At 38.0% G+C, this 14183-nt stretch overlaps 1 protein-coding gene across 1 annotated transcript; it reads left to right on the forward strand.

The window, feature by feature from the left end:
- Window positions 1–7793: 7793 nt before the first annotated feature.
- LOC131839712 (protein mago nashi homolog) lies at window positions 7794–10421 on the forward strand. Its single transcript, XM_059187466.1, has 3 exons — window positions 7794–8037; window positions 8238–8369; window positions 10357–10421. The coding sequence occupies exons 1-3, from the start codon at window positions 7794–7796 to the stop codon at window positions 10419–10421; spliced, it is 441 nt and encodes a 146-aa protein (XP_059043449.1).
- The last annotated feature ends 3762 nt before the right edge of the window (window positions 10422–14183 follow it).

Raw genomic sequence — 14183 nt, forward strand, 5'->3', positions numbered from 1 at the left:
TTGTCTTATAGCTGGAGAACCAGAAAGCTGAAATTATTACTCTTGACTCCCTTAGACCTAAGGCTTTGTGTGCAAGCTATGACAGTGGGCAAGATTCAAAGGAAAGAAACCAGTCAAAGGTCACCATCTAGTCAATTCCTGGTAGTCTGCTAGCAAATATTACCTTTGAAATGACTGTTTGGGATTCCTAGCTATTTATTTTTTAATTTCTTTTAAGAATTTTATTTATTCATTTGACAGAGAGAGAGAATGAGAGGGCACAAACAGGGGGAGCAGCAGAGGGAGAGGGAGAAGCAGGCCCTACACTGAGCAGAGAACCCAACACCAGGCTCAATTCCATGACCCTGGGATCAAGAACTAAGCTGAAGGTAGGTGCTAACCATCTGAGCCACCCAGGTACCCTGCTTCCTGGTTCTTTAAGGCAATTTGTCCCCTATGTGCCAGTTCTCTGTTATTCCAAAGACATTCCTGGAGACCCAGGCTGCTATCTTCTCTTTGACTCTTCTAAAAATTTTGAAATACTTAATTCCCTGTTTGAAATTCTTCACAGCTTTGATTATCTAGGATGGTTTCTGTTTCCTACACTGAACCCTAACTAATGATTTACCTGGCCCCATTAATACCTTTCATTTCTTTCAACACAAGCTTTGCAAGGCAGTCAGGGGCTAACTCCCTGCTTCCCAGATACCCCATGCTTTCTTCATGTCTCCACTTTTCTTACACAGCTCTACCTGGTTCCACTCTTCGCTGGAATCATCTTCTACTTGAAGCTACATTTTTAGAAAGCTCCTTAGTCCACATACATAATTTTATTCTGAAACTTTTGGCAGAAGCAACCTACAACAGTAAAGTAGAGATTAGGAAAGTTTGCATGCATAAACTCATAACCTAGCCAAAATTTAACGAATCATTTCCAGATTTTCATGGAAGTCATAATGTACCTTGGAGATCTTTTTCTGAGGACTTTGTGAGGTTTTTCAATATCTATTTAATGCCTCTTACTCTGGTAAAAGAAATTTCTATAGTCCCAATTTCAACATATAAATAGCATTAAGCTAAGTTATATTACCCTTGGGAAAATACAAAATTTTGAATCAAAAGAAGCCCCTTTAGACCAAAATATGTAATTACTTCAGTATAAAAAATTTTAAAGTAATGCTGGATTCCAACATCTTTCAATGTGAATTAGGGCATGAAGCCCAATCTACACTCAGATCATATATTTTAAGGTTTGGAGATACAGATTTTGATATCCTCTTGTTCAGTAATTTTAGTTTATCTGAGAAAATTATATAATTTAAGTAAAAGCAACATGAGATACCTGAGAGGCTCAGTCTCTTAAGTGTCCAACTCTTGATTTTGGCTCAGGTCATGATCTCAGGGTCATGAGATCAAGCCCCACAGGGTGTCAGGCTCGAGGCTCAGCACAGTGTCTGCTTAAGATTCTTTCTCCCTCTCCTCTGCTCTCACTCTCTCTCTAAAATAAATAAATAAACCTTTACAAAAATAAAAAATAAAAAACAGGGGGGAAAAATAGCATGGAGAGCTTTAGGGTCTTGTACAAATTTTTGTGAAATACCTCTTTTTTTTTTAAACTACTTCTTTATTGAAAACTAAGGTTTAAATTTTTTTAAAGATTTTATTTATTATTTGTGAAAGAGAGAGAGCATGAGCAGAGGGAGGGGCACGGGAGAAGCAGGGACACACTGCTGAGCAGGGAGCCCGACACTGGTCTTGATCCCGAGATCATGACCTGAGGCAAAGGCAGCCGCTTCATCAACTGAGCCATCCAGGCACCCCTAAAAACTAAGGTTTAAGCATGAGTCCAAGGAGCTGAGTTGGCAAGCTATTTGAGTAGATACACACCAAGATACACTCAATGTTGTCTTGCTCCTCTGCCACTGACACACTGCCAAAGGAAAACTCTGAGTACTCCAACTCTCTCTTCTCTTAAACCCAGTTCATTCTTAGAAGGCAACTTAGTAATGACATCTCCTGTCACTATCTTTCCAACCTCCACAAATGGCCAGTGCATTTGTTTCTGATTGCTGCTATAACAAATTACCACAAATTTAGTGAGTTAAAACAAAACCCTCTTATTTTCTCACAGTTAGGAGGTCAGAATTCCAGGAGGACTCAGATGAATCCTTATGTTAAAAAAGTCTCATTAAGATGCTGGCTGGCAAACTGTGTAAAGAGCCAAGATCCCCTTCAACAGACGAATGAATAAAGACAATGTGGTCCATACATACAATGGAATATTACGCCCCCATCAGAAAAGATGAATACCCAAATTTTGTATCACATGGATGGAACTGGAGGAGATTATGCTGAGTGAAATAAGTCAAGCAGAGAAAGTCTATTCTAATACGACTTCACTTACTTGTGGAGCATAAGGAATAACATGGAGGACATTGGGAGAAGGAAAGGAAAAGTGAACGGGGGAAATCAGAGGGGAGAGGAACCATGAGAGACTGTGGACTCTGGAAAACAGACTGAAGGTTTTGGAAAGGAAGTGGTTAGGGGGATTGGTGAGCCTGGTGGTAGATATTAAGGAGAGCACATATTGTGTGGAGAACTAGGTGTGATGCATAAACAATGAATCTTGGAAACTGAAAAAATAAAATTAAAGTATAAATAAATAAATAAGCAAGCAAGCTGGCTGGTGTGGACTCTTTTCTGGAGACTGTGAGGGAGAATCCATGTCCAGGCTCATTCAGTTTTCTGACACAATTGTCCACATTTCCTTGCTGGCTGTCAAGCAGGTGTCATTCTCAGCTTCTAGAGAGTGTCCACTGTCTTTGGTTTATGCTTTCTCCTTCAAATCCAGCAACAGTGTTCCAAATCCTTCTAGAGTTTCAACCCAATCTGACTTCTCTTGCATCTCTGACTTCCTCTTCTGTCTTCTTCTGGATTAAGGGTTCATGTGCTTATGTTGGATCTACATAGAAAACCGAGAATCTCCCTTTTTTAGCATCAAATGATTACTAACCTTAATTATCTCTGCAAATTTCCCTTTTGCTATGTAAGGTAATATATTCATAGTCCCAGGGATTAGAGACTATGAATCTTCTTAGGGGCCATAATTCTGACAACAACCATCACACATGTCTGGAACTGAGGCTTTCCAGCTAGAGTACTTAATTCTTATAGCATTCAAAGACCAAGGAAGAAAAATCTCTTTATTCACAGATGTCCACTTCAAATCCCTGAAAGATAACACTTATTTGTTAAATCCTATAATCATTGCCAAGCAATAAATATATTTATACTCTCCTGTCCAGTGTCTTTTACCAAAAAATGTGGAAAGTAGTTTGGTCATATGTTAATTATTATTACATGATCATTATTCTGGATAAGGCATGATGTGTGTTTAACAGTATGTGACTATGTGTGACAATCAGAATAAAGTGAATTTTTGTGTCTCAGTGTGTGTATGTCTGTATGTGTATATATATCTTTTTTTTTTCTTTACCCAATCATCTGCTGATGGATGCTTAGTTTGTTTCCATGTCTTGGCTCATGTCAGTAATGCTGCCATGAACATGGGGTGCAGATATCTCTTTGAGTTAGAGACTTTTTTGCCTTTGGATAAATACCAGAAGTGAAATTACTAGATCATATGGTAATTCGATTTTTTTAATTTTTTGAGGAACCTCCATACTGTTTTCTATAGTGGGTATTCCAGTTTACAGTCCCACCAATAGTGCAGAGTAGAATATTATGCTGCCATAAAAAAGGAGGATATCCTGCCATTTGCAACAACATAGATGGAAATTGAAGGCATTATACTAAGTAAAATAAGACAGAGAAAGACAAATGCTTTATGATCTCATTTATATGTGGGATCTAGAGAAGAAGAAGATGGGGGAGAAAGAGAGGGAGGAGAAGAGGAAGGAGAAGGAGGAGAAGGAGAAGAAGAAAAAGAAGCTCACTGATATAGAGAACAGATTAGTGGTTGCCAGAGATGGGGGTGGGAGGTGTATGAGTGAAGATAGTCAAAAGATACAAAGTTTCAGATAAATAAGGCCAAGTGCTATAATGTACAGCATGCTGGCTATAGTTAACCATATTGTGTTGTATATTTCAAAGTTGCTAAGAAAGTAGATCTAAAAAGTCTCATTATAGGAAAAGAGTGTGTAACTTCGTGAGGTGATGGATGTTAACTAAACTGATTCAGGTAATCATTTTGCAATATATACATATATCAAACCATTATGTTGTACACTTAAAACTAATACAATGTTATGTGTCAATTATATCTCAATTTGTTAAAACTTCTGTGAAGTATTTTTCATTTCTTCCTCAGAAAAATCACCGATTTTGTTCCTCATTCATGTCATCTCACTGCCAACAAGGGGGAATTTACAAGTTTACAAACCTGCTCCTCAAGAAACAAAATAAAATTTAATTGTAAAAAACTTTCCACATCTCAAGATTCATGTATATCTTAATGCGAAACAGATGGTTATCAGCATTTCTTCCTAAGATAGCAACATCAGCAGAACAAATCCTGTAGAAGATTTTAGCCTTCATCTTCTTCCTGTGAGGAATTCTGATGAGAATTGTTCCTCCTCTGACATCCACGGCAAGTTCCTTTTGCTCTAGAGACAGTGTCTGCTTTCCAGCACAGAAGTGATTGCACAAAATGTATTTTTAGTAAAACATACGTAATATGTGTTTTGGGTACAAGAAGTAATGTCAGTTATTACTCATGGACCTAAAGCCCACATCATATGAATAATGTTGATTGAATGTGGTGAAAAGTATTCAAAGTAACAGAATCTCAGATTTGGGTTTTTTTCCCCTGAAAGGGATCAGGGCTCAAAAACCTTAAAAAACAGATCATCCTACAAGCTTACATTTGAAATGTACATGAGAAAAATTATAGATAATGTGTTATTAGAGGAATAATTATGGGAAGTATTTGTATCTTACTTCCATGAGCAAGACTAGACATTTTCTCAGATATACTCACCAGTATCTCTGACTTTTGCAAAGGATAACAATACAATTATCCTAAAAGTTTTTGAGATTTGAGTTTGATTCTAAACTGCTTTTATTCTGGGTTTTAAGCCAGACTGAGCCTATTCTGAGGTCTGATGGAAATTAGGGTAAAGAGATCTACTTAGGATGAAAAATGAGTAGAGGATAAAGGAGCTATTGAAAAATGGCAGTGGTGACAATATTTTGGAAAGTCAATGGATACCACGCCAGCAGTATTGGCAGTGACAAAAGACCCCTTAGCGAAGATATTAGTAACACCTATTGCAATATAGCAGAGCCTTCTCAGTGTAGACATCTCCCAGAACCAGTAGTGAAAGCACTGGGCCTTACCCAGTGCTGCACACAGAAGGTATCATCAGCAAACCAGTGAAACAGAAGGCAAATAAATATCATAACGTATCACATGTAAGCCTTTTCAGAGATAAGCGTCCAGGCAGACTGGCAAAGCCAGAGAAATCATTCTTCTTTTTAAAGTGTTATTATTATTCAGTTTTGCCCCCCAGATCAGAGTAACCTCGGAAAAATGGTTTCCTCATGAAAGAAACAGTTCTAAATGTAATTATCTTTCATCACAAATCTAGAATTGACCCTGTGGCATTCTTTTCCTCTGAGCAAACACTACCAATTCATAGATACAGAAACATGTCATTTTTATGTGTAATATAATTTTTAATGAATATGCTCATTTATATTAATATATATCAGAAATCTCAAATACAAAAACAGTTGCATTCATATAGTTGAAATTCTATCTGCAGCTCCCTCCTCTGTTCACTTTCTTTAAATGCAGTTTCCTTTCTGTCTTTTAGAATAATTCACTTTTGCTTATTCCAAAATTTCCAGGAGATTTTCTTTAGAGAACTCCATTTCTGTTACCTAACATTATTTCTTTTTGCTAAATTAAGCAGCTACAATGTCAGAGCAAAGAGCATAAAACCTATTACAAAGATTATTTCAATTCCTTTCATCAACATTTATTTTAATCACAAGATACATTTCAAGCCTATAATGTTTTTAGTTTAAACTGGAAAGTTGGCCCAAATCAAGATGCTGTTTTTTTAGGCTGACTGTTAGGTATCTTTCACATAGTTCCATACACATACATACTTGTGGGATGGATTACACCACCAAAACTTGATCAAAACTTTCTCACAGTAAATTTTAAGGCAATAAACAAGAATAGTCCTGTCAGAAACTGTTGAGTAGGCTATGCTTGTATTACCACAGTGTCTGGGACATGGCTTGTCATCTAGACACAGGAAGGTCCATTTGGGCAAGAACTCATTTTGCTCACAGCTGGTGTCATCACTAAAAATAGTGAGGGGCACTGAGTCGTTGGCCAATATGTATTTGTTGAATGAATAAATGAGTGCTTAAGACCATTCACCAGATTCCTGCTGCTTTCAGGATAAGGACAAAACTCTTCAATTTGAATACTTTGTTCTCAGGGGCCTCTCTACCTATAACTCTTGAGGAGACTACTAATCCCTGAACTGTGAGGCAGAACTGCTTTGCCCCAAGACAGTTCTTGGATATTCCAGAAGACAATTACAATCACTTGCTTGACTACCAAAATAGACGATTCACCACACTGGATAGATTTTACCAGATTAATTTTCTGAAGGCAAACAAACTTCCAAGATCTTGTCAGACACTTCTCCGAACATCACTCGTCAGACACTTCTCCGAACATCTCCTTAGGAGAAGATAGATCGTGCTGAGGTAACAAATAATCCTAAACTCTTAATGGCCTACAACACCTGAGGTTAGTTCTTCTCACAACAGCATGTGTCCTCAACTGATCAACAGTGGGGCCCTGCATAATAGTCACCCTCAGTCCAGCAGTGCCCACGATGAGGGCAAAGAGACCCTCCAGTACATGCCAGTCAGGGTGACAGAGGGAAGAGAATGGCAGGGCACCTGCTGCCTCCTAAGCTTCTGCCTGGGAGTCCTGCATGATGCTTTTGCTCAAAGTTTTATTAGCCAAAGCCAACTGTATTCACACCTGAAGTCAATCAACAGGGCAAGAGTATATATTCTCCTCTGGGAAGGGATACAAATATTGGTTAACAATAATACCTTCTACTACCACCATGTACTGAAAAATAGATGTAGGATGTCAAATCAGTCATTCAGTGACATCTGAGTCTAAACCCAGGTTATTCTCACAAAAATTAGGAAGAAAAGGAGCAAAATATGTCATTTATTTTTTTCTTTGACAGTTGTAGAAATATATGCTAAAAATTATTTTCACTAAAAACAACAGTTATAAAAACTATTATAAAATTAAAAACAGTTACAGAATTGTTTCCAAATCTTAAAAGATAAAAACAAATTTAAGAACATCTATATGCCAAAGATAAAAAACAAAAGAAAGAGCAAGGTTAAATAAAAGATACAAAGCAAGACACCAGAAGACTATACATAGAAATTATAACCACATGCACAAAAGGCTTAGAGTCCCATGATGAAAAGCAAATACTATTTAAAAAGTAAAAACCAGGGGCACCAGGGTGGTTCAGTGGGTTAAGCCTCTGCCTTCGGCTCAGGTCATGATCCCAGGGTCCTGGGATCTAGCAAGTGCATCGGGCTCTCTGCTCTGCCTACTTGTGATCTCTGTCTGTCAAATAAATAAATAAAATCTTTAAAATAGAATAAAAGTAAAAGTAAAAACCAACTATGTACCACTTGAAGGCACAAACCTGAAGTAAAGTAAAACAGAAAAGGTAAAAATAAATGAGTGATTTAAATTGTAAACACAAACAAAAAGAAAGAACAGAAATGGTATGGCCAGTGATTTCCACCTGCGCTACAAGGTAGAGCAGGAGGGCAAGTTTGGACATGAGTTTCTGGAGAGAAAGCTTAGGTATGCCAACAACAGTAGTTACAGAAATGGTGTCATGACCAGAAAGGAGGCTTACGTGCACAAGAATATAATGGAGGAACTGAAAAGAATTATTGATGATAGTGAAATTACAGAAGATGATGCTTTGTGGCCTCCCTCTGACAGAGTTGGCCAACAGGAGCTTGACACTGTAATTGCAGGGACACCTGGGTGGCTCAGTCGGTTAAGTGTATGCCTTTGGCTCACGTCATGATCTCATGGGTCCTGGGATGGAGCCCAGAGTCAGGCTGCCTGCTCAGTGTGGAGCCTGCTATTCCCTTGTCCTCTGTGCCTAACCCTGATTATGTTTGCCCTCTCTCTCAAATAAATAAAATCTTAAAAAAAAAAACTGTAATTGGAGAAGAACACATTTCTTTTACTCCATATAAAACAGGTTCTCTTACTGATGTAAACCAGTACAACAGTCCTGAAGGCCTTCAAGTATTTTACTATTTGGGGGTCCCTGGTTTCAGCACAGGTTATGATCTCAGGGTTATGAGATGGAGCCTGCATTGGGCTCTGTGCTCAGCAGAGCGTCTGCTGGAGATTCTCTCCCTCTGCCCCTCCCCTTGCTCCTTCTCTCTCTCTCTCTCTCTCTCTCTCAAATAAATAAATCTTTAAAAAACAAAAACAAAACCTATAAAAGATATGCAAATTTTATGGATAAAATTATAATGCTTTGTTAGAACACAAATGGCATCTTACTATACACTTCCTTTTGTGCTTCATTTTTGTCCCTCAGTATTATGTTCTTCACATTCCTCCATTGACATGTGTATATCAGGAGCTGTGCCCCAAAACACATCACATATAGCCATAAGGGAACAAACACTACAGTATTGCTTTTAATAGACTTAAATTGGGCACAATTTGAATCCCATAAATAGACTTAAAAAGTCAATACTTCATAAAAAGTCAATTATCCCTAGATTATTCTATAAATGCCATAAAACTCCAATTACAATTCAAGAGGGTTTTTTAGTGAAACTTGACAGGCTAATTCTAAAATGTACAGAGAAAAGCAAAGGGCCAAGAATAGCCAAGACAATTTTTTAATAAGAGAAGAACAGATTAGGGAGACTTGCCCTATAAATGAGAAGACTTAACATAAAGCTGTAGTTCTGAGATAGGGAGTATGTAGTAACGGAGTTGGTTACAGTTCTAGTGAACAACACGGGGAAAAGCAGAGAAATCAGAAGGAGAGCAACACACACAAGAAAGCCTGCAGTTGCAGGAGAAGCATTACAGATCAGTCATTTAAGAATGGTCTATCCAGGGGCACCTGGGTGGCTCAGTGGGTTGAGCCTCTACCTTCAGTTTGGGTCATGGTCTTGGGGTCCTAGGATCAAGCCCACGTCAGGCTCTCTGCTTAGTGGAGTCTGCTTTCTCCCCCTTCTCTCTGCCTGTCTCTCTGCCTGCTTGTGGTCTCTGTCTGTCAAATAAATAAATAAAATCTTTAAAAAAAAAAAAAAAAAGGTCTATCCATAGTGTTATTGGGATTGCTTGTAACGTAGAAAGACTTGAGATTGTAACATGTCACCTCTACCCAAATTATTGTAGAAATCCAATACAATTTTAATTAACAGAACTTCCCAGAGAAGTTTTTCTTAAAGAATGCAAGTATGCAGGGGTGCCTGGCTGCGAGGTCAGGGGAGCGTGCAACTCCTGATCTCAGGGTTGGGGGTTCAAGCCCCATGCTGGGTGTAGAAATTACTTAATATAAGATCATAAAAAAGGGGAGAGGAATGCATGTACACAGACACACAAATACCAAACAATAAAAGAAATAATGGATACATTTAGCTATATCCAAATTTAGACTGCCTTTATAGTAAAAGGCAGTATAAATAAAAGTAATTGACAAACCAAAAATCAGAATAATGCATTTGTAATATATATATCAAAAACAAATGATTGCAATATAAAGTAAATAAAGAAGTCCCACAATCAAAAGTAAGATATAAACAATGAATAGAAAACTCTTCAAAACATATAGACAATTTACAGAAGAGGAAAATAAAAATAAACACATCAGAAGATATTTAAACTCACTATTAACCAGAGAATTTTTCATTAAAACAACAGAATATCATTTCAGCCACCACACTGGTAAAATCAAAAAGCCAAGTTAAATGTTTACCACTTGGTAATTAAAACACCCCCACACTCTTGGGGTGCCTGGGTGGCTCAGTTGGTTAGGAGTTCTACTCTTGGTTCCCACTCAGGTCATGATCCCACCATCATGGGATCCAGCCCTGGGTCATCTCCGTGCTGAGTGCGGAGTTGACTTCAGATTCTCTCTTCCTCCCCTAGCTCCTTAGCACTCTCTCTCTCTTTCTCTCTCTCTAAAATAAATAAATAAAATGTTAGTAAATAAATAAATGAAATACCCACTGTCTTCTATAATCACTACTAGATTAAACGAAAAACCTAAACATCAAAGATTAAAAATATTGCACTTTCAGAATATGACCAGTGCTGTAGAGATAAATTAATAGGTGTCTATGATTTCATTATTAAGGAGGAATGATAAAAATTTTAAACCAACTTTCCAATTGAAAACACTAGGGAAGGGGCACCTGGGTGGCTCAGTGGGTTGTACCTCTGCCTTCGCTCAGGTCATGGTCTCAGGGTCCTGTGATTGAGCCCCACATCGGGCTCTCTGCTCAGCAGGAAGCCTGCTTCCTCCCTCTCTCTGCCTGCTGCTCTGTCTACTTGTGATCTCTCTGTGTGTCAGATAAATAAATAAAATCTTAAAAAAAAGAAAGAAAGAAAGAAAGAGAAAAAACTAGTAGGGAAAAGTTCAAACACACAAGAAAACAGAAGAAAGAAAAAAATAATGTACAATCCAGTAATTGCAAAATAGATAAAAAATAGAGCTGATAAATAAATCTAAAGATGGCTGGAAAGGGAGGGAAAAGCAAATAATAAAATAATCAAATATAAAATCTGAAAATTTAAATATAAAAAATCTTCCCCAAAAAGAAATTGTAAATTAGAAAAGGGATATGTCTGAGTATTTTTTAATCCTAATGATATAAATTGTTCTCTTGGAAAATTAAAATCACCAAAACAGACTCATGATGTATTACAAACATGAGTAAGCCCAGTGAAATGTTATTAAAGAATTATCTCTAAAAATAGTTCTAGGCCAGTGAATATTAGCAGAAAGTACAATGAACCTGTCAAGGATTAGGTATTTTCTATGCTGTATAAACTGTTCTAGGTCCTAAGAAAAAATGGACTGCTATCCAATCCATTTGTGGTAACTAGCAGTAACCCCTGGTATAAAACAAACACAGTCAATTTTTTTATTTTTGTAAAAAATAAACGTAAACTTCAGACTATTGGATGTGCAGTATTAGTCTGTAGTGTCTATTTTGTTGGGAAAGAAGAGATCGAGGTGAGTTAATAGAAATACAAATGTGAGAAGTTGATGAATTTAAAGGAAAATGAACCAGCCATCAAGACCTTGTGAGGGGAGGTCAAATTGAGGAATTTACCGAATATCAACATTCTTGCAAGCACAAAAATGAGAGGAGCAAAAAGCACAGAAGGATTTAACTAATAACCACCAAAAGAGGTTGAAACAGTTATATCACACTTAGGGCTCTTCAGTCGACTTCTCCAAGCTATTATTAGGAAACTAAAAATGCAAATGAAATGAGTGGTAAATTAGAGATGGAGCCGTATGGGTTCTAGCTGTTATGAATCACTCTCAGTGGCTATGACGCCCACCCAGAGAGCTCTTAGTAAGATAGGGTCCACAGATATCCGTAGCATTTATGCATATAAAAGTAATAATCTTTAATAGCTTTTGGTTAAAGCTAGCAGATTACATGTCCTACACAAACAAATATTGTAATGAAACATTGCAGCAGTGATGAAATTGTACATCAAGGTGAGAGGTTGCTGGGGGTGGGGGCAGGAGGGAGAAAAAGATGGGCGAAAGAAGCCATGTTTCCACAGAACCTGTTTCTATTCATCTGCCTTCCATGTCACTTCATGGTTCTGCTGTCTTTATAGTCTAATTGTGTTTTTTGGCTTTTGTTAATTGTCTAGTTGGCTGTTTAAAAAGAAATTACAGGGGCGCCTGGGTGGCTCAATTGGTTAAGTGGCCTCCATTAGCTGGGGTCATGATCCCAGGATCCTGGGATTGAGCCCCAAATGGGGCTCCCTAGTCAGTGAGGAGCCTGCTTCTCCCTCTCCTTCTGCTTGCTGCTCTGCCTACTTGTACTCTCTATCTCCATGTCAAATAAATAGAACCTTTAAAAAAAAATAAAAAGAGGGGCACCTGGGTGGCTCAGAAGGTTAAGCCTCTGCCTTCAGCTCAGGTCATGATCTCAGGGTCCTGGGATGGAGCCCTGCATAGGGCTCTCTGCTCAGAGAGAGAGGCTCCCCCTCTCTCTCTGCCTGCCTCTCTGCCTACTTGTGATCTCTGTCTGTCAAATAAATAAAATCTTTTAAAAAAAAATTACAGTTTGGGGTGCTTGGGTGGCTCAGTCAGTTAAGTGTCTAACACTTGATTTCAGCTCAGGGTAATGATCTTGAGTGTGTGTGTGTGTGTGTGTGGTGGGGGGTAATGAAATTAAGCCCTGCCTCTGGCTCTGAGCTTGTAATTTTCTCCCTCCCTCTCCCTCCGCCCCTCCCAGCCCGCTCGCTTGCACTCTCTCTCACTCTCAAATAAATAAATCTTCAGAAGGAAAAAAAAATTACAATTTGCTTATTTCCCAATGTCAATAAATTTCAGTAGACTTTCTTCACTTATTTGTATCATCGCCATACTTACACAGAAAAAAATGTATTTTATTGGGATTGATTCTTATCAATTTAATATAGCTATATAGTTAATGACTTATAAGTTGTTACATGGCCACCCCCTACCAGAAGTATCTGACTGTAAAATAACAACAACAACAACAACTTTATTTGAAGCAAAGACTTCTGGCCCGCCAAGCTGTAAAAAAAAAAATCTCTTAAAGTAGTTAATACATTTCTTGAGTATTACTGAAACATTGATAAACTTAGGGAAGAATTTTGGCCAGGTATCTCAAAATATTTGTACTGTGGATTTCTAAGAATAAATGTGTACTATTTCTGAGGCAGCTGGCAGAAGGCATTGGGACTTCTTTCTTAATATTTTGTTGATTAATAATTTTTCCTTTTGCAGACAGAGAAGAACATTTCACCAAATAAAATGTTTAGACTTGCTTTAGTTTAATTTGCCTCATGTTCCTTTATCTATACCTTCCCTCCCACCTTTTACCTTCCCAGGTCTGGTTCCCTATCCCCGGAGCTCCAAACTCAACGTTATTTACTTGGTTTCTTTTTCCACACTGCTCACCTCCCCACCAATTTTCTTTGTCTTTCCTTCTCTCTCCTCTCACCCATCCCAGCCTGAGGAGATTCCGGTAATATACAGAAAGTAGCTCTCAGCCCTAGCACACACATTGAAAGCAAAGAGAAAGAAAAATGAATACTGCTATATTGAGATCAATTCAAAGATATATTCCTTTGTAACCTAAATACATCACCAAAATTTATTTTCAAATTGTACAGTCACTTGTAGTTTGAAGCAAAACACCACTTCCATATGTATGGTCCTCTCCCCTATTCAAGACAACCTCAACCCCATAGTAGTTGTAACTTGCATATCATTCTCTATAATAAAACCATTAGTAGCACTTGAGTGTACATTGATACAGTGGGTGTTTTATGTAAGCTATAAAATAAATAAATAAATATATATTTTATATATATACAATATTATATATATAATATATATATATACCTTCCCATATATACATACATACAACATACAACAGCTGCTATCTGCTGTTCGTCTCCCCCAAGAGACCACCAGAATAACCTGGTGATTAAAGAAAGCTAAATTTATTAAGTCTACTACAATAAGGGAGACCAGGGCTTTCACAGGAACTTAGAAGTCTCAGAAGGAGGAAGATAGCAAGTGATACTTTATAGGTTATGGGCATCTGAGTAAAAATGGCTTAGGACAACTCCTTTAAGACAAGGAATTTGGAGGGGGGGGATTGGGCAGAGTTTTTGACATCATAACTTAGGGCTGGTGGTATGGTGGCCAATTTGTCCTTGGTTTTCTGGCACTTTCCCAGAGTTAAGCATTGAAGATTTTATTTACTTATTTATTTGACAGAGAGAGAACACAAGTAGGCAGAGAGGCAGGCAGAGAGAGAGGAGGAAGCAGGCTCCCTGCCTAGCAGAGAGCCCGATGCAGGACTCGATCCCAGGACCCTAAGATCATGACCCGAGCCGA

This window comes from Mustela lutreola, chromosome 8 (assembly GCF_030435805.1).
Source record: "Mustela lutreola isolate mMusLut2 chromosome 8, mMusLut2.pri, whole genome shotgun sequence".
Lineage (NCBI taxonomy): Eukaryota > Metazoa > Chordata > Mammalia > Carnivora > Mustelidae > Mustela > Mustela lutreola.

What these genes read in the sequence shown, in the direction of transcription:
- LOC131839712 (XM_059187466.1), top strand. Translation starts at nt 7,794, where the DNA reads ATGGCCAGTGATTTCCACCTGCGCTACAAGGTAGAGCAGGAGGGCAAG. An exon ending in AGTTGGCCAACAGGAGCTTG is followed by an intron (nt 8,038 to 8,237) that starts ACACTGTAATTG and finishes TCTTAAAAAAAA; the next exon opens with AAACTGTAATTGGAGAAGAA. An exon ending in GGTCCCTGGTTTCAGCACAG is followed by an intron (nt 8,370 to 10,356) that starts GTTATGATCTCA and finishes TTGCACTTTCAG; the next exon opens with AATATGACCAGTGCTGTAGA.